The sequence below is a fragment of the Polyodon spathula genome, chromosome 4 (assembly GCF_017654505.1).
Source record: "Polyodon spathula isolate WHYD16114869_AA chromosome 4, ASM1765450v1, whole genome shotgun sequence".
Lineage (NCBI taxonomy): Eukaryota > Metazoa > Chordata > Actinopteri > Acipenseriformes > Polyodontidae > Polyodon > Polyodon spathula.
In genome coordinates this window covers 7,246,980-7,266,102 of record NC_054537.1, presented here as the reverse complement: position 1 = coordinate 7,266,102, position 19,123 = coordinate 7,246,980, and the positions used below count along the sequence as shown (strand labels likewise).

At 38.1% G+C, this 19,123-nt stretch overlaps 1 protein-coding gene across 3 annotated transcripts; it reads right to left on the bottom strand.

Moving 5' to 3' along the window:
- Positions 1–2,754: 2,754 nt before the first annotated feature.
- Positions 2,755–15,566, bottom strand: LOC121314104 (mitogen-activated protein kinase kinase kinase 8-like). 3 transcript variants are annotated; one of them, XM_041247011.1, is made up of 8 exons: positions 15,551–15,566; positions 12,605–12,964; positions 11,203–11,373; positions 9,287–9,548; positions 7,455–7,561; positions 6,121–6,273; positions 4,895–5,141; positions 2,755–3,920 (listed from the first exon to the last, which is right to left on the bottom strand). In XM_041247011.1, exons 2-8 carry the CDS (start codon positions 12,941–12,943, stop codon positions 3,793–3,795), a joined length of 1,407 nt encoding a protein of 468 aa, XP_041102945.1. In that variant the 5' UTR covers positions 12,944–12,964; positions 15,551–15,566; the 3' UTR covers positions 2,755–3,792. The 3 variants fall into 3 exon arrangements, with proteins under 3 accessions (XP_041102945.1, XP_041102942.1, XP_041102943.1); XM_041247008.1 differs by lacking the exon at positions 15,551–15,566 and adding an exon at positions 13,848–14,162; XM_041247009.1 differs by lacking the exon at positions 15,551–15,566 and adding an exon at positions 13,786–13,820.
- Between the last annotated feature and the right edge of the window lie 3,557 nt (positions 15,567–19,123).

The following is a 19,123-nucleotide window of genomic DNA, read 5'->3' as shown; positions in this document are numbered from 1 at the left end:
CAATGAAGGTTACGTTCCACTTTCATACTTTCGTATTTGGAAGCTGTGGTTTGTACGCTTATTTATTTTTATAAAAAGAATACAGAGCATTATGCTGCATGTAATTATTTTACTATGAAAGAGAAAATAAATCTGACTCCACAATCATTTTTAAATGACCTGTTTTTATACTAACTCAAGCCGTGTAGCAATTAAACTGGCTACAGCTTCCCCACTCAATCCAGATTTTAGATGTTTTATTTATTTACCCAAAGCCCAGAAGTGTGTTGAATAACAACAAAACATATACATAAAGCCAAATTTAGGTTTCCAAAATACACATGCACAATTCATCATTCTTTTCATCGGAGCTTGAATTTTCTATTTCAACTTTAGTTTTTTTTTTAATTTCAGTCGAGAGCGAAACGTTCTTTTTGAGCTGAACTGTGGAAGTCCCCTATTGCTGGTTCTTAGAAGCTCTTGTCATATTGTTTTCTGCTTGTTCTTATTCCCATGGGGGAGGGAGGCAGCAGTCACACCTATTTCACTGTTTTACTTGGGTAGGCAGGAGGGCAGAAATAAAATGAAGCTGACCCAAAATAATTGCTGCCAACACCCTAACTGTGATTGTTTCCCTACTTTCCTGTCTAAACACCACTTCACGCCGCTCACATTTATCCCACTCCAAAAAGCAGCGTTGAGGCATCAACTGACAACATGCTTATCAGAGCCTTTCACGCCTGTTCTCTGAATGCATTCCAGCCCGTTCTCTAAGCTCTTCCTGTGCAAGACTACTGACCATGCAGACAGCTCTGCTCATAACTGTGGGAGACAAGGAGGGCATTCCGAACTGTGGGAGACAAGGAGGGCATTCCGAACTGTGGGAGGCAGGGAGGGCATTCAGGCACCGCGCTCCCTGTTTATGGAATTCTCTGTCGAAAAAAGTGAAAATAGATTAAACAGAATTTAAAGTACCAGTAGCCATCTTGGTACAGTTACAGATGTACAGTGACTATAAAACTGAGTGACCAATTACCAAAAAAAATCTCAAAAGTAGTAAATAGACATGCCGATTAGGATGAAGAACAATTAAATGAACTGGAAGATAGCAAAACAGAAAAAAATACAAAATCAATTACAAAATAAAATTGCTGTCTTTATACTCATTCACCCTGACTTTATCACTTCAAATAATGTATTTTTAGTGGTTTGTAAAAGCTACAGAAAAACACAAATAGACACTTCTGCACATTATCCACCCCTCACCGACAGAACTTGAAAAATGACTTTTCAATGGCAATGTAAAATTCAATTCAACACATAAAAAATAAATATTGACTTATTTTTGCATGTTTCAATTCAATCAATTTACTCAGCTTAATTTAATGTGTAGTTCAACGTTATACATTTGACTACTTTTGTGGACCCTATATTGGCATAAGGATATTTAATGTAAAAAAAAACTACATTTTTTTGCCCTAAAACTTACTTCATCTAGTGGAGACACCCCGAGGTGTCTGTATATTCGACGTATACAGACAACCTGTCTGACCTTATTACATACATATAATGCAAATGCTTCATTTCAAATAAAAGGGTTTATTTTTATAAAATACATTTTTCTTTATGTCACAAAAAAAAAACCTATGTCATTGCAAGATGTTATTGTGAAGAAAAAAAAAAAAACTTTACAGAAGTCTGAAGTGCCCTGTCTGTCCAAAGAGCAGGCACAAGCCTGGAGTTGTAATCCAAAAATATGTGCAGCACAGTATCAGTTAAATCTAGACAGAGGAATCAGACAGTATCACATCCATATAACTTGTTTACATCATGGCTGAGGTGAGAAAGTGGCTTTGTAACGCATTACATTTTATGTGAAAAAAAAGTTAAGTTTAATTACATTTGAAAAAAATGGCTACTGCCAATGCACAACATGGGAATCAGAAAGGTCGCCAACAGTACAAGTCAAACCTTACATGTCACATGACTGCGCTTTGCTTTTAATCTTGCTAGAAAATGATGGCAGAGGAGTCTGTTTGATAGCTGATCTGCAATATTTTAAAGTGCAGCCTGAACAAAAATATATAAGCTGTGCATGAGAAGTAACTATTTGTAACTGTAACCCGTTACATGTCTTTCAAATAATGTTACTGTAACTAGTTAGTCTTCTTCAATAACTTGTAACTGTAATATATTAAAAGTAAAACTGTCTATTACAGTTCACGCCATAGAACCATGATTAGAACTATACAGACAGCTACCAAGGTATTGTCCAGTAATCTGGGTTTGATTGCAATTCAAAATCAGTAAGCAGTGCTTTTATTGTTATATTGTTTGAATGTTGCAGTCACGTGTAGGGTGGCAGTGCCAGAAAATTGTACGGCGTTCTCAGCTTACATATAACTGTGGAAACAGAAACTCCAGTTAGTTGTATGCAATCTGTTTTATTGACAATCACAGCACAATAAAATATTTTCTTTAATTCACAGTGTAGCCTATTTCAATACATAATGTACTTCTAATCATAACAAATCAATTGTGGAAGAAAAATAGTCTACAGCTCTGGCCAAAAGATTTGCATCACCTACAATTTTAGGATTGAGATTTTTTTTTTTTTTTTTTTTAAACGACAAAAGGATATCACAAAAGTCTACCGGAAGCCATCAATAGTTGTACAGTATTTCATGTCAGATTTTAAAATGTCACATTGTTCAAAAAAGTATATGGAAAACTACAATATGTTAATATAACATTATTCAGCAGGTTTCATTCGACTTTATTAAGCACAATTAGCGAATTCTATAGGGTGATGCAAAACTTTTGTCCATAATTGTGTATTTAAAGAAATAATGCTAAACAATGCATAGTATTCACATTCCCACCCAATAGGATGTACAGTACAAAGCTATAAAATTCATAAATTTCTTTATACAAACATGTTGCATGTTAAATATAACATTTGGTAATCTACACAACAATTACACACTAACACAGAGGCTGTTTCCATAGGAACAACGAGACACTAATAAGTCAAACTTACATTCTGAATAAACCAGATATTACAGGCCTGAATATAATAACCAGATATTACAGGCCTGAAGCACTGTTTGCTGAATAAACAGATATTCAGCAAACTAAATTAAACCAAAATAAAAGTACAGCACACATCGTTTTCTATTACAAATATTTAAAGAGTCTTATATTTAAAAAGGCTCACAGATTTTTCATGAGCAGTACTAGAACCAAATCGGGCTATAATGTGCCAATAATGGTTCTATATTTGTATATATTATTCTTAGTTTTTTTTTATTTTTTATTATAGTTCATTGCCTTCCCACATATTTAAGCTACAGTGTCCTACAATCATATTCAATGTCACAGTAAAATATGACTGGATTACCATTTACCATAGTAATCACAAGCCAGAGATTGTTGGTTTACCAGTTTGTTTGAATTACTGGTAGTTTTAGTTGCAGGCATACAAGCATGAATCTCTTTAACATGTGCCTATAGTCCTGTGGAGTTTTTTTATACTGATAATATTTTACAAAATAATATTTTCAACAACGTTCTTAAGCAGAAGTAGAAAATATATAAGCCATACACCTAGACACAATCTCAGTTCCTCACTTGGAATAACATCAGTTTCACTTGTGACTCAACCTCATTCTTCTGCGGTACACAGCAGTGCTAATACCAGCTACGGCAGCTGATAAAACTGAAGTGTTTAACTGCCACAGCACTGACTCAGGAGTGTACAGTGAATGAGATCTTCACAGATACTTGTTCAGAAGGGTGGCTCTGCGGGTGCCGCTAGCCGTATTCAGACGCTGGAGGTCCTCTTACAATGTTGTAATACCCAGCCAGTGCTCCCAGGTCAATATACAAAGATCCTTTTCTCTTTATGGCCATTGACTCCTCATTGCTGCATATTGAAGAACCTGCAAGAAAAGATTGATTCCCGTAAGTGTTTGTGCCACAAAATCTTGCCCGCTCATCTGAAAGGCTAATCAATACGGTGCTGTAATTCAAGATGAAATACCGGAGCCCTGTTTTGACACCCAGTCATAGCTTTAAGCTGAAAGTTGTATTTTCACATTTTACTTTTTTAATAATTAAGTCTAATACATTTTGACATGCATATGTACAGAAATAACTGCCATGTACTCTCTACATCGGACAAGCTATACTCTGTACTAGCACATGGCTAACTTAAATACCATGTTCACATTTATTAATGATAAACATGCAGAAGCATTCACACTCTTCTTACTTTGTAAGGCCAGGATTTACAACAATAGACCGAAGCAATACACCACGCTGAATCATACAAAGCAAGTTATTCTGTTTAAGCTGTTGCATACACATAATGTACTAAATATACATAAAAATGAAACACATTTGAAGATTTTGTTTTAAGTGTAAATCTGCAGCTGCATAAGGAAAGTGTCTTCATGTCTGGAACCCGTTTACTAAATGGCTGACCTTTACATTTGCATTTCACACAACTGTGTCAATATTTTTGTCAATATATCCACCTGCTGGTGGTAATCCATAAACAAATGAAGACGCAATTAATATTATGCAGAGGTGGGTAAATTCCACTTGTTCTACTAGTTCTGCTTTTCTACAACAACACGTACATGAGGTGTTTCTAAAATTATAATGTGATAAAAATCTGCAGAATCAGGTTCCTCTTAAATTCATTCTGAATTACAGGAATTATCCAACCAGTAGTAAGTCTCATCAGACTTTTGTTGGAAGAGATCCAAAGAACATTGGTCAGTTCAGAGCTGATTTAGCATGGATGTTTTTTCAGGCATAGGGATTATTTGAGAAACACATTTCAACACGGTGGTTCTACAGAGCCAGTGGACCCCCCCCCCCCTGAAACGTGAGGTTCCGCTATACGCACCACTTGTGGTGTCAGGCAGCTCGGACTCCTGCCTCAGCAGCAGACGGGTTTTGTCACAGAGAGCCGAGTCCAGGCTCCAGCAGCGCGGCTGCTCCTCTCTGGGAGGGTGTAAAGCCTCGTCCTTCAGCAGCTCCGATGCACACAGACGGTGATGGGGGTTCCTCTCCAGAGCTCCTTCCAGGAACCGCCTCATGGCAGGGCTGCAGTCTTCAGCAACGTCCTCCAAAGGCGGGGCCTGCTTGTGGATCTAAAGAGGAATCGAAACCATTTACTGCTTGCTGGTCAAGTATGTGGCTGACCTTTATAAAAATGAACCACTGTAATGGTGCAGTTTACTATGCATTTACTGGCTTACACTATGCATTTACCAACTGATGCTTCTACATTATTTCACTATTCTTTACTAAACTTTACGATGACTCTACCAAAGTAATGCTTTGTATAGTATGTGAACTACTGACAATGATTAGCATGGTTGGATCCAAGACTATTCCTAATGAAACATCAGCAGGTGTGTTGAATCTTGGGTATAGAAGCACTTGCTAGCCAATAATCTATTATCAGCCCTCTAAGAAAAAAAAAAAAAAAAAGAAGTAGCATGAGGAACAGCCTTTATTTTTGGTTTCATTTATTCAAAATACAGAACTGAGAAGCATGCATGAAACTGAGATATGTTTTTAACTCATGCTAGGACAACAGGAAGAAAAGGAACCATCACACCATTATCAATTAAAATACATTATAACAAATCTGGAAACACCCCAGTGCAGTATATTACAGTTACTGCATATTATTGATTCGGCTTTTAGCATGCTTTTCATATACAGCAATAACTCTTTTTAAAGGGCTAGTTACCAGTGCTTTCTTTAGTTCTTTGTGATAACGTGACTTTTACCTTCATTAAACAGCTGTGACAACTGCTACAGAATTTGATTTCTTTTAAAAATACCTGCAAAGTTTTTTCGTTTTTTTAAATTTTGTTTTATGACAGTTGCAAGCGTAAAGTATGGGAACAGCAAATTACTTTTTACCAAACATCACTTGGTCAAAAAAATGGCTAACCACATAAATGCACAGTAAACACATTTTGGAAACTTTTATAAATGTGGACAAAGCAATAAAAAATAAATCACACACTGCATACAGCATGCCCATGCTGTGGATAAAGGAATTCAATTAAAAGAGGGTTCAAAGTGATTTCCAGTAACCCTGACAATGATACCTACAATGTACAGGTAGGAGGGGTAGGCTGAGCGTGGGTATCTCTTCACCCAGGGAGGACTGCCAGTCTGCATGTGAATGACTGTTGCACCCAGGCTGTAAATATCAGACTTTGTTGTATGGCCTCTGCAAAGGACCACCTCAGGGCTCATGTAGAGCTAGAAAAAAATGTCAATGACAATTAGACAGGACAAATTAAACTCTGCTTTCCCCTCCTTATTGAAGTCCTCCGATAGTGCTAGGCAGCAACTCAAACCTGTACTAAAGTGAAATCTTTAAAATCAAATCATATTAAGAACACAACTAACTCTCTAACCCCAAATGTTTCCTGTAGAAAATTATTAAACAGAAATTTTAAAACTGGGCCCATTGTAATGACAATTTATTGTTTACCAGGGTGTCTTGGAGCGACATTTCTGGTAGATCTGGTCTAGTGATTGACTTCTTGGCAGTATTAGCTGTTCTACAACTGCAAACTGTTGCAGAACAGGGTTAAATGTTTGTGAAGTGCAGCGTGGCTTCCAGGAACTGAGATAAAGAAAGCGAGACATGTGCACATCACATTGTGAGGGAACCTGCACCACTGCTTCTAGCTGCTCTGAAAACCAAACAGCTCAGTCCATTATCAGTTCTTAGCTTCTCATAGAAAAATCTGGGAATTCTTCTCTGTGAAACCCCTAGGTTCTGCAGGGTCTGGTATTTACATTTCCTTCAGGTACTGTGGACTTTCTGCTCTTGTCACCAAAGCTTCATTTTACTCTCTTAAACAGCTCAACACAAGTAACTGGTTTTACATGACCGGAAGTGAATGTCACGAACACATCGAGCAACAGATCTATTATTGTCTCAAACACTTCTGAATCCCATGGAGTTACATAACCAATTACTTTACAGAAAGAATGTTACTTTGGCAAACAAGAAGCCCTCAAAAAACCTGTTTTGTTTGCCCAGAGATGGTTTAAAACCCTAATAATTATTTGCACAATCCCTCCAAGTCTATTTTTAGTGAGAAGTGAGAGTCCCTCAAAGCCCAAAAAACCCCCCACAATTCCATGGGTTTGTAGCTGTTTTTTTTTTTTTTTTCTTGCATGCACAAGGCCAATACATTGAGGTATTATGCTTTTATAACAAAGAGCCAAACATTGAGCAGCTCCCCTCTGCTCCTCTCGTGGGATCTGTCAGGGAGCATCATAGGTGTTAGTATACAGCGTACATGGGAGTGCTATAATCTGGACACTATGACCCCAGGGGGAGAACTGTGATGTTGAAATGAAATTGAAAGAGCACCAGGACTGCTCCTTGTGTTGTTAACAAGCACGTGGACAGTGGCACTGCTTACCTCTGTCCCACGAAGATCCCTCGGTATATACACATCTTCTGTCATCTGCACACTGAGTCCAAAATCCACCAGAACAGCTTTTGCCGACATCAGCACAATGTTGCTGGCTGTAACAAAATGAACCAAGCAAGTTAAGCTTCAGCATTCCTTCTCTTAATTGCTCATGTACACACAAAGAGCAGCATGACCGCCCTTTGTGTGGAGCTTTATACAGTAAATGCTCAATGCATTACATCTTTTAAAAAGTATAGGAAACCATGGCCATAGCATGACAAAAAAAAGCATACTAAAGTGTGGATAAGCATGGTTTAAACAAGGCAAGGCATTGTAGCAAAATGACCATGCAAGTTACCATGGTGACAGGAAATTCCACTTCTACTGCTTATCTATTTCAGTGACAGTGTCTCAGTAATGCAGCTATCTAGTTTACCAGATGAAGCAATGAAAGAGTCAAAAAAAGATCCGGTATTGATGATTTCAATGAACACAGCTAATTTAACTGCAATACACACATACAGTACTGTGTCTATGAAATATGGGTCACATTTCCAGTAGTTATTAGTTGGTAAATGAAAGTTATTGTGATACTGCAGTTATCTGCATCAGCTGCTGCAACGTGGTTATAGTACATACAGTAGTAGCATTTGCCATGGTTACTACATTTGTATTTGTAACCCTATTTGTATTACAGCTGAAGGTTAGCTCACAGGTGTGTGCAGTCTTCTGCAGAGCACCTGGTAAATCAGTCATGCAATTAAGCTAGTTCTTATCTTGTCCATTTACTGCTAGATGTGTATATGTACGCTTCTCTATTTGTAATTAGGTACTAATTTTACCCTTAACAACCAATGTGTTATTCTTTATGTATTTTAGTGTAGCTTTATAACAACACACTGCTGTGGGTTCCAGGATCACCTTGTTAAAAAAACAAAATTCTTATCAGCCCTATTTATACAAATATAAGCATGCAGCTCCGTGTAATTACTGAGCGGTTCGATTCTTCATGAAGAAGATGTGCGCAGTGGTCATTGTTGGATAACATGGAAAGAAGTTTGAATGCAATATAAGACACACATGTTTGCAGGTTTGTACACTCCTAGTAAAAGGAGATTATCAGAGGAGTTATAGTAACTGGTAAATGCGAGATTGCAAGTCTGCATTTCATTGCACTGACGACAACTGTCTGACTGCTGGAATAAAAATCGCACATTGCTGGAGGAACCGATGAGCACAAGAGATAACATAGGTTAAGCATAAAGGAACAAAGGGCCACACCAAGACAACACCATCTTAGGTAATGTGAGTCAGAACCAGTTTTCTTTATGACACGTACATGAGACTCTCCACAGGGGGTTGCCCGGGGTGATTGAACCCACAAAGAGAAGAAAGGAGGGTGGGGCTGAGGTCAGTGGCTACTTAATCAAGGTGCACTCAGCACAGCTCACTTCTCTCTTTCATTAAGACTAGTATTGGAGACTTGTCGAACGAGAAAGTCCTACAGGATCAAACCTACAGTATTCCATTGTATTATTTTGTTCTGTTATGTTTTGTTTTGAACTTAAGTTTTGCACCATGCAGTTTGCCTATGAGAGTGTGATCTGTACTGTTTTGCTTTGAGCGTTCTTTTTGTTTCCGGAATTAAACCTGTATATACTGAATAAACCAAACTAATATCTGAAGAAAAGGACTGTGCATTTCTTTCATCAAGAAACAACTACTGACTACTTCTAAAAAAAACTACTTCAGTCATCCTGCAGGACTAAATGGTAAATGTCCCCGTTTGTAAACAAGCTGCAAATTGCAAAGCTGTAAAATCAGGAAGGATTGCTCACGTTTGATATCGTGGTGTATAACATTATGGGAATGCAGGTAGTCAAGGGCTTTGAGAACCTGTTTGGTGACCCAGATGATCTCAAACTCTCTCATGGGCCCGCAGCTCTCCAGCTTTTCCATGACTGAACCCCCTTCTCCTGCCTCCATGAACAGGTGGATAGACTCGTCCCACAGCAGGGCTCCGTACAGCTCTGCAATGTTCTCGTGGCGGAACCGGGCTTGGATTTCAACATCAGCTGGTCTGAAATGTTCCACAGGAATCTGGAATGTAGGGATCACAGATAAAGCTAATTTGGTAAAGGGTTGGCATTATGTCTTATTTTCAGTGTAATCAGAGAAATTAGCATGGTCCACCATAAAATCAAATTCACCAAGCAATTACCACTATGCAAAGTTTACACCGATTTTCTCAAAAGAGAACAAATGTTGACCTTAAAAACATGTCTTGCTAGTTTTGTAACAAGGAGTGTGTTTTAGGTTTTACAAAAAAAGTGCTAACTTGACAAATACTTTGCGAATATGGTCCCCAGTGTAGTTTCTAAACAATTACGACTTTTGGTTTGATGTTATATTTACTTTGGCATTTACCATTAAGGAAGTAAACCAAAAGAAATCCTCAAAAATAAAAGATATAAGAAAATCAATTCTTTAGTAATTTTGTAATCTGCTTTTTCTTTATATATAATATATATACACACACACACACACACACACATTTTGATTTGTGACCTTAACCACACAAAAACAAGGGACAAACCCTGATTTACAGTTTAGAGGGAGGGTCAAAGCATTTTTGGGCCCTACTAATAATTACAGGGGCTTACATTTCAGCCAGTACTTATACTGTAAAGGGAGTTTCCTCCGAGTTTCCTGAGTGGTAAATATGTTACTTTCAGATTCCATTCTTGTTTCCTGTCCTCAACGAGAAATTATTCAGTCATTTGGGTTTTTCCAGGTCCAGACAACAGTCGTTCAATGTTAAATTTGGGGTCTCTGTGTAAAGGCCTGTTTCAGCTGTATAGTATTTGGGGTAAAGCTTCAGTACATGTAGATCAAAACGTATTTTATGGTCTGAGACAGTGTAATGATATGCTGTGCTTTGGGACAAAATCTTTTTTAAAAACGAATCTGCAGATCTATCTTGACTGAAACCGAGAGCTTTGTGTTACATGTCTGACCACAGCAGCGGTGCTCAGCCTAGCAGTCTAGCTTTCATTGTAACTGGAACAGCTATCAAAATTATATAAAGTGTCTGTAGAGTAACAGCACTTAAACCACTGTGATTACCTTTGTCATGTTAATGACAGCAGAAGTACAGTAACAAATTACACACTGTACATGCATTGTAGTGTCCCGTAAGAAGGTTGCTTACCAATATGGTTTCTGTAGATTACTGAATCACTTGTGCAGCCGCGACTGCAATGCTAAACTGGTGTAACATATTGAAATATACACTATAGTTTATTTAAGCTACAGTCTAACTGCACTCATGTAATTTATCCCATTTTAAGACACTGCAGTTAAAAAGTAATGGTCCTTCTTTCTGTTTGTTTTTATCAATTATATACTGCATTCTGTTAAAGATATTCCCCTTTACCGCAATATAATTGTGCTTTTGACATCCTACAAATCTGACAAAGCAGTTTTACCACAACCTAGAGCCTTATTACTGCGTACATTTTACTAAAATGCACCCGTACATTTAGTTCTCTACTAATTAACCGTAAATACCACAAAAAGATCTCTCTGCTCTATTTTTTTCTTGCTTTATTATTGCGTTTATGGAATTACGCAGCTTTGTAATACACTCCTTGCTGTTTTTCTCTTGATATAATTTATGCTATGACACTTTCTATGGGGCAGGGAAATGCATGACCTTTCACCTAGAAAGTGTACATTCCTGGGTATCACATACCAGTTTGCATGCCATTCGTTTTCTCGTCTGAGTGTCCTGAGCCAGGTGGACTTTCCCGAAAGCTCCCCTGGGAATGTGATCCGAGCCAATGTTCCTGTAGGTCAGTTTCCATGGAAACAGCATCACATCTGAGTCAATCTGATAGCGCCCGTTCTTTACTGCCATGTCCTTCTGGGAAAGGGAAGGTGAGCAGAAACTGAGAAGCCAGAGAAGCTGAATTCCTGTGTTCTCGGATCAGAAACTGCCAACCTCTTTCTACGCAGTACTTTCATAAAGGTACAGAGATTACATGTAGTGCAAACCAGCAGGAAACCAAGTACTGCTGGCATTGTGCGAGGCTGCCTTGATTTGGTCTTTAAACCGCAAACCAGTGGAGGCACATTCAGCTGCTCCTCCTAATTGCAGTCCCTGAACTGCATACTTTCAGCTACACTTTTCTAAAGTGTGCCCACATTATTTGCTGATTACAGTAAACTGCAATCCAAAAACGTCTACAGGAGGGTAGGAGTTACGAATAAGGTTTTGTGAAGATCGGTGCAAGACCAAAGCAGCTATTTTGTTCATCCTACAGAGTGTGGCAGACTGTTTGACGGACAGGTGTGATCAACAAACTTTGCACTGGTTCAAACAGAACAAAAATCAGGCCCACTACGCCACAGTGTGTGAACTGTATCGCTGATTAAAGCTTAATTGTACAATACTGGTAAAGGTCTTACAATGGCTGCCAATGGGGTAAAGCTACATATTTTCCTAGGAGTATTCTAACACTGAATAAAGAATCTCTCAGAAATGGTTTATGGGACAGTAACAGCAGAAGCAGCCCTCAAGAGGATGCTTAATTAATCACACTAATACTCAAGTCATGTGAGGAGCAACTCTTGTACACACAATTGTGAACTATGAATGGCAGATACAGTGCTGTATGTCCTCTTTGTATGCCCATGTATCTCTGCTGTTTAAAAACAGAAACACATACAGGATGCTTTACAGTATTAATCACTAGACATTGTTTTTAAAGCAGCAGCTTTTGCAAAGTGGCAACGAATCTAAAAGACTCCTCAAATACAATATGTATTAATTCAATCTATGCATTAGCAAAAAGCATCATAGAATACTGTATACACAATGTTGCTTATATCTACTTCTACTATTATAACCCCTTACCCCACAGGACACAGGAATTCATTCATCTTGTGATTAGTTTACAACAGGGCCTTACATAACTGCACAAGTAAAACTGGGCTACTGTGTTTTACAGCATTTGCAGATGAATTGATAGCTGTGTATATAACAATGTCAACAGATAAGACACCACAAACAAAACATGAAATTCAATGTAATAGTGACGTAAGCACATATTAAGAGTGCAATAAAACTTCAGTTTTGATCAACATCAGCTTACCTTATTCAGCACTACACCCATCTCCTGTTTCAGGTGCTGAAGAGCAGTCTGCGGTGTGTTTGACACCCAGTTTGCAAAAGATAACAAGTCATTAACTGTTCCATATTTCATACAGACCCTCAGCAAACTGGGTTTGTCATCATCGCCATTATCCAGCAGCAATGAACTGGCAGTCTCCTCAATGTCATCCATTTCTTCTTGGGTCATTGACACCAAGCTCTCCTCAAAGATTGCAGTGTCTTCAGGTGGATAAAGATTTCCCATAACGTCAATAAAATCCTCCAAATTCATGTGAGCCAACAGTAGTTCTATCCCAGCGTTTTCATTCGCGTACTCCATAACGTCTTGTCTTTACTGCCCCTGAAATGAAACATTGGTGAACTAACATTATTCGTACGTCTGCGAGCGATGTGACACCCTGCATTCCACCTCTGCCACTTTCTGTTTAAAAGAAACCCAGAAGCGTGATGGAAGCGTATGAACAGAAACGAGGAGGAGCTAAATTCCCGTCTGTCTAGTTTCCAACAAATGTAGGGACTCTTTCACGGGGTATTAGGGAAGCCCCAGGGACCTTCACCCACACATACAGCTTCCACAGAAAATTCAGCACACAGAACCACAAAGCAAAGCCAATCTTGAAAATCCTGGACGAGAACTTATATAACAAAAATAAATAAATAAATAAATAAATAAAATACGGCATACTAGTCTTATTGAGTGTTTGTTCACAGTATATTTGTCTAGGAGATTAGAAGTATGCTCTGGTGTTACTGTGACTAGGGATTTCTCCCCTTTGAATTGTAATTCCCTCAACAAATCGGAATAAGGTGAAAAGCTATCATTTATTTTCCTGTTAAAAGGACGCTACTGTTTTTTGTTTTGTTTTTAACAAAATAAATTAAAATCCCGTACTTCACGATACGTTTTTTTTTTTTTCCATAACTTGTTTCAACATTTAGCCGCTATATAAACCTACACTTACTTATCAAACGCGAATTCAAATAATGAAACTCCTAAATACATTTAAACCAATTTCTGATGCAAATGTATTGACACGTGTGTCCATATGAAAATATCAGCACATGAAAACGGGGTCGTCAATAAAAAGTAAACGAGTTGCATATTATTTACCCCCTTGTCAATTTAGAAGGAAATAATAATAATCATTAAAAAAAGGTTACTTTTTTAAAATCTCAGCAACCTTCTATTATTCCATTGTGTATTGCGCTGCCGGAATACGTACCGCTTCACAAATGAAAAAGAGTATCGGTCAGACCTGTTCATGACGCAGGAGGCAGAACCACAGCGTTAGGCAATAAAGCAAAAGCAATAGCATTTCCCACTACAACATTGAGGAAGTGCTTGGTTTGCACGCAAACAACCAATTAAAAAAAAAAAAAACGCCAGCCTGTCCCTTGTCTTCAATTTGGTTTTAAGTTTTTTAAGGCGCTGTGTCTGCCTTTGTGAAAAGAGACACTTGGAAGAAAGCATTTGAGACTACAGTATTGTTGTTTTTTTCAAATGTTGTTATACTAGCCCTTGTGTTTCTTTCTGATTGGAAACTCCCAAGTTTCTGATTTGCGCAATACGCCCCTGAGTTACATCCCGCTGCTCATTGTGCCACACGCAGGGATGAAGAATGTGAGTCAGTCAGATTCCATTGACACTCAACAAGCTACATTCATATACTGTAACGTCACCAACATCACAAAGTGAAGAAAAACAATGTCATATAACCACAAGCAGTCAGTAAGATAAATACGAGACACTGCGGCAAGATAAACGTTAAGGAGATAACATTTCCGGTAGACTTTATATTTGGGTCTGTTTATTCACACAGCCCCTGATCCCAGTGCTTTAACAGTACTAGAGTATTTGGCATTGTGAAAACGTTTGTTTTGTTTTACTTATTAAATATGTATTTATTGATGTATCTATTTTGCTAATTAAACAGGTCTAGATAATTGAACTGCGTCGACTATGTATGCAAATAGAAATTGCACCCTTGAATACCACTGATGAAAGGCTTCTAATATTTTTTGTAAGTTCCACCTGCAGGGCATTGATTGACGGCTGGCTTATTTGAGAAAGGATATTACATGTGTATCACAAATGCAGACTGCAGAACATCTGAGCCAGTCAAACACAGTTTAACATGATTATTACATGGTTTAAAACCAATTTTTATAACTGTTCCGCATATAGACTACTGTATACTAAATGCAATCGTTTTTGTGTTTTAAATTAATGCTCATAAATCACTTTAAATACTACAGCTACAGATTAATAGTTCAATTCACGACTTCCTGGTACCTAATCGTTTCCTGTGCCATCTACTCAAATAGTACAGCCACAATCAGTCCAAGACCCCGTTCACATTCGTTCACACTCTTTCACACTTACTGAGTCTCAGAATTTCTGTTCACAGTTGAGGTTTTAGAGGGTTAAGGGCGTTCACATATGTGGCTCAAAAGGAAGCCTACATTACGGCAAAGTGCTTGTCAGGAATGTAAACAGTTACGTAAACACCGCATTTCCGGAAGTCAATATAAGAGATGGAGCTTGGAAATTTGCAGGTGTAAATATGGCAGTCTTATTTTTTGCAACACTGTTGGTACCGTACTTATTGCATGAGATACGATAAAGGCGTGTGTTGACAGTGCAGCCCGTTACTGTGGAAAGAAGCGATTGTGTTAGATCATGCGTAAATGCAGCAAACAAGGACGTGTACATTACATTAGTCACAATACAGATTATTATACTATGGTGACTGAATATGCAACGTTGTATGCATTCTACAATATATATATATATATATATATATATATATATATATATATATATATATATATATATATATATATATATCAGTATGTCATATACACATAGCGCGAGAGCGCAACTTTTACCGTTTTAATGAAAGCTGTACGATGAAGAAATACTTACCATTCATGACTGACCCAGCAACATCATCGTCAAAAGTGTCGGTGTATTCAGCGCATTCCCCATTGCTATTTAACGGGCTGGAGTTCATCGTAGGTTCCATAAAATCCATGGTACGTGAGGGGTTTATTTATGGCCTGCCGCTCAGTATTCCGAGAGTTCTCGGACAAACTTGCAGTTTTTCACCACAGAGATAACACGGACATAGGAGACAGCTGCTTCTGCACCCAGCGCTCAAAGAATATCACGGACATTTGCAGAGCTTTTGATATGTTATAGTAATAAAATAATGACTTGGATCACATTATTGAGGAGTTTGGTGATAAAACGAGTGATCGGGAGAGTATCTACGTCTATAAAGAGGTATGTGAAAAATACAGCGAACAAGGGGTGGGGCTTGGCCGGAGATGCAGGACTGTCCTTTTGCGATTCAATACATTTTAAACCTGCTTTACTCTGAAAAACATATTTAAAACAGCGCATGTGAAAATAAATTGGACCTGACGCGCCTGACAAGCGTTGAATAAATGGACCGCTAAGGGTGAATTTCTGCATCGTCCCAACTGCTACCCCTTAAAACCGACATTGTTTTGATCTACCACGCTCGACCTAATAGGAGAGTGGTTTGAGCAACGTCACCGCACTGACGCGTTAAGGCCGGCCCAGGACCTGCGTTGGGTTCACACATGCAGATAGGCCGGCCCTGAAAAGCTGGTCTAAATTTCAACCAGCTCAGGGCCACCTTTTCATTTTTCGAGTGTTCACACATGAGATAAGGCGGCCCTAGCCGGCCTAAACCACAAGTGTGAACGGTATGAATGTGACCTAGACTACACAAAGTGAGATCAGGCACCAGTAAGGAGCAGTTAATCAAACTCAAAACTCAGCTTACTGAACATATAACCAAGATATTTTATAATTTACTAACATAGGTGAGGCTCAACTGACAGTCTTCTCAAAAAATATAAAATATTACACATAATCTCACTGGCTTACATTACATTACAGTATGTTATGTCTTTCTTGTTTCAATTTTTGATTAAAAAACAAATATGTAATTTGCTTTTACCTCTTAACAAAGATTTTAAAACATGTGCTACCCACCTTCAGTTATGCTGACCCACCTATAACAGTTCAACTCTTAAGCTCTTAAATTAATTTAGTAAATGCACCAGCTATGTTTGTCCAACAGTCTTAGTTATGAAAAACTAACTTTGCTACACAAGATAACGACTTCAAAGACGTCACCCCACAGTGGTTTCCAAGGTAACATCTCCTGCATAAAGGCAGCCTTCCCAACAAAGAACAGCAAACAGTTTTGGCTGTTAGTGACTGTTGGAAAACATGGATCGAGAATTGATTAGCAGTTTGATACGCATGTGGACTGGCAGAGCTATACTGGTGTTCTTTTCTGAAAAGATACTAATATACCCAAAGGTTCTCAAGGTGAATAAGAGATAATGCCACTGGACTCAGGGTCTCAAGCAAAATGAAGAGATATGAACAAGGACGATGACAAAAACTGGATTTATGGACCTTTTGGGGCGCTAGGGGTTTGAAGAATACACTGAGTTCAGAGGTTGTCACACAAGACTACACACACAGACACACACTCACACACATACACACTAAATTAAATACATATAGTATATGGTAACAGAATAATGTGTTGTACCTTTGCTGTTGGTTAAGTGTCAGAGAAAGAGGAGGTGGACCATCTATACAGAAGGGTATTTAGTGTCATGCAAAAATTGTAAGAACGAGTAATCTGTTTGTCCTGTACCTGGGACCAGACTCCCTGCATATTTCAGTAAACCTAACAACCATCCTTTTTTTAAAGTTACTTCAGTGACTCCAATGAAAATAATATAACATTCAATCAAAGGTCTGTCTATTTTCTGACTGAAAGTACTTCAGTCAGACATCACTTCTGGAGGTTTGTTATGAAAGGTTATTGATGAAAACCGTTCAAAGAGCTCAGGGTGTTTTTTTTTGTTTGTTTGTTTGTTTGTTTTGGCTAGTTACAATCCTTAAACACAGTTATTGCTGGTTGCTTGCAAAGACTGCTGGAGATGTTGGAACTTCCAATACATACACACTATATGTGTTTCTCATTAGCTGCATCTTTCCGAACCAAGGATTTGAAATATGCATATCAAACAGGCTGCTTTCAAGGTAAAACAAAAATAAACATTGAATAGCTTTTAGTCCTTTCATTTCCTACCAATACTAGTCAAACAAGTTTGCTCCACTCAAAGCTAGATTGTTTATGTTGTTACTGTAAACACCGTCAGGTTGCAGTAGAAACATGAATTGAATGGGAGATTACATTCCATGCATTCCACCACATTTGTAAGACAGATAGCTTTACATCAGGGGCTCTCAAACCCAGTCCTGGGGATCCTTGTGTCTTCTGGTTTTCATTCCAGCTTGTTTTCTTGTTTTTATTGTAGACATCTTAAATGCCTTGTAACCAAACTTTAAAACAACATGCTGGTTTAGCGAACCATAGCATTTAAGATGGGTATCCTGTGAAATGTGAAACCACAAAACAAAGCCATCCACACTAGAGGCTTTGTTTTCATTGCTCTTTAATTAGAACAGTAACACTGTTTATACAGTGTGATGTGACTGCCATAACTGCAGCGTTAAAATAATAAACGTGTGATGTGACTGCCATAACTGCAGCGTTAAAATAATAAACGTGTGATGTGACTGCCATAACTGCAGCGTTAAAACAATAAACATCAATGATATAAACCATGCACACTCGACCAGGTTGGTCGAACACGCAATAGTAATAGTTAATTAGATAATACCCCTAAACATCATTTAAAGTTACAGATTACATTTTTCACCTATCATAGCATTCATTAATTGAAAATGTCTTTAGAATCGATTGTTAACCCATAGTGTAATTACACAATAATTAAACTCAAACACTAAAACATTTTAAAATACAGCCATTGTGTTATGCGTTACAGATCACTTTACATACTTAAACACCGTTATGGAATGCTAACGATTGGAAGACATTGGAACGTGATTCTCAACCCGTAATTACACAATAATTAAACTCAAACACTGAAACATTTTAAAATACAGCCATTGTGTTATACGTTACAGATCACGTTACATAGTTAACTTAAACACCGTTATACAATAGTAACGCGTACCACACAATAACACCACACCGGTAGCTGCAGTGCCTACAAAGGTACACGAAATGTTCCTGTCAGGACAATTACCAGCACCTCCGGTCACTTTTTTTAAGTAACGAAAACGCTTATTCACTACCAAACATGAACTGTTTTAGATGTGTAATGGCTGCAGTATAGGATACTGACGTTAGGTTTAGGGTTTCAGTGTTGGGAGAGGATTATTCACTGTATTATTAACAATAATATGACAACCAATCAGAGTGCAGTGTCCTGACAGGTACATTTGGTGGTACCTTTCTAAGGACAGCCGGGTAGCTATTTGTGTGCAATAGGCAGGGCAGCTATTGGCGTGATTCCGCTGGTTTAGGCACACAGCCCGGTCTGCTGGCGAACAGTTCAACACTGTGAAACATAT

What these genes read in the sequence shown, in the direction of transcription:
- LOC121314104 (XM_041247011.1), bottom strand. Translation starts at nt 12,943, where the DNA reads ATGGAGTACGCGAATGAAAACGCTGGGATAGAACTACTGTTGGCTCAC. An exon ending in TATACACCACGATATCAAAC is followed by an intron (nt 7,562 to 9,286) that starts GTGAGCAATCCT and finishes ATTTTGTTACAG; the next exon opens with CCAGCAACATTGTGCTGATG. An exon ending in GCTGCCTGACACCACAAGTG is followed by an intron (nt 3,921 to 4,894) that starts GTGCGTATAGCG and finishes CTTTTCTTGCAG; the next exon opens with GTTCTTCAATATGCAGCAAT.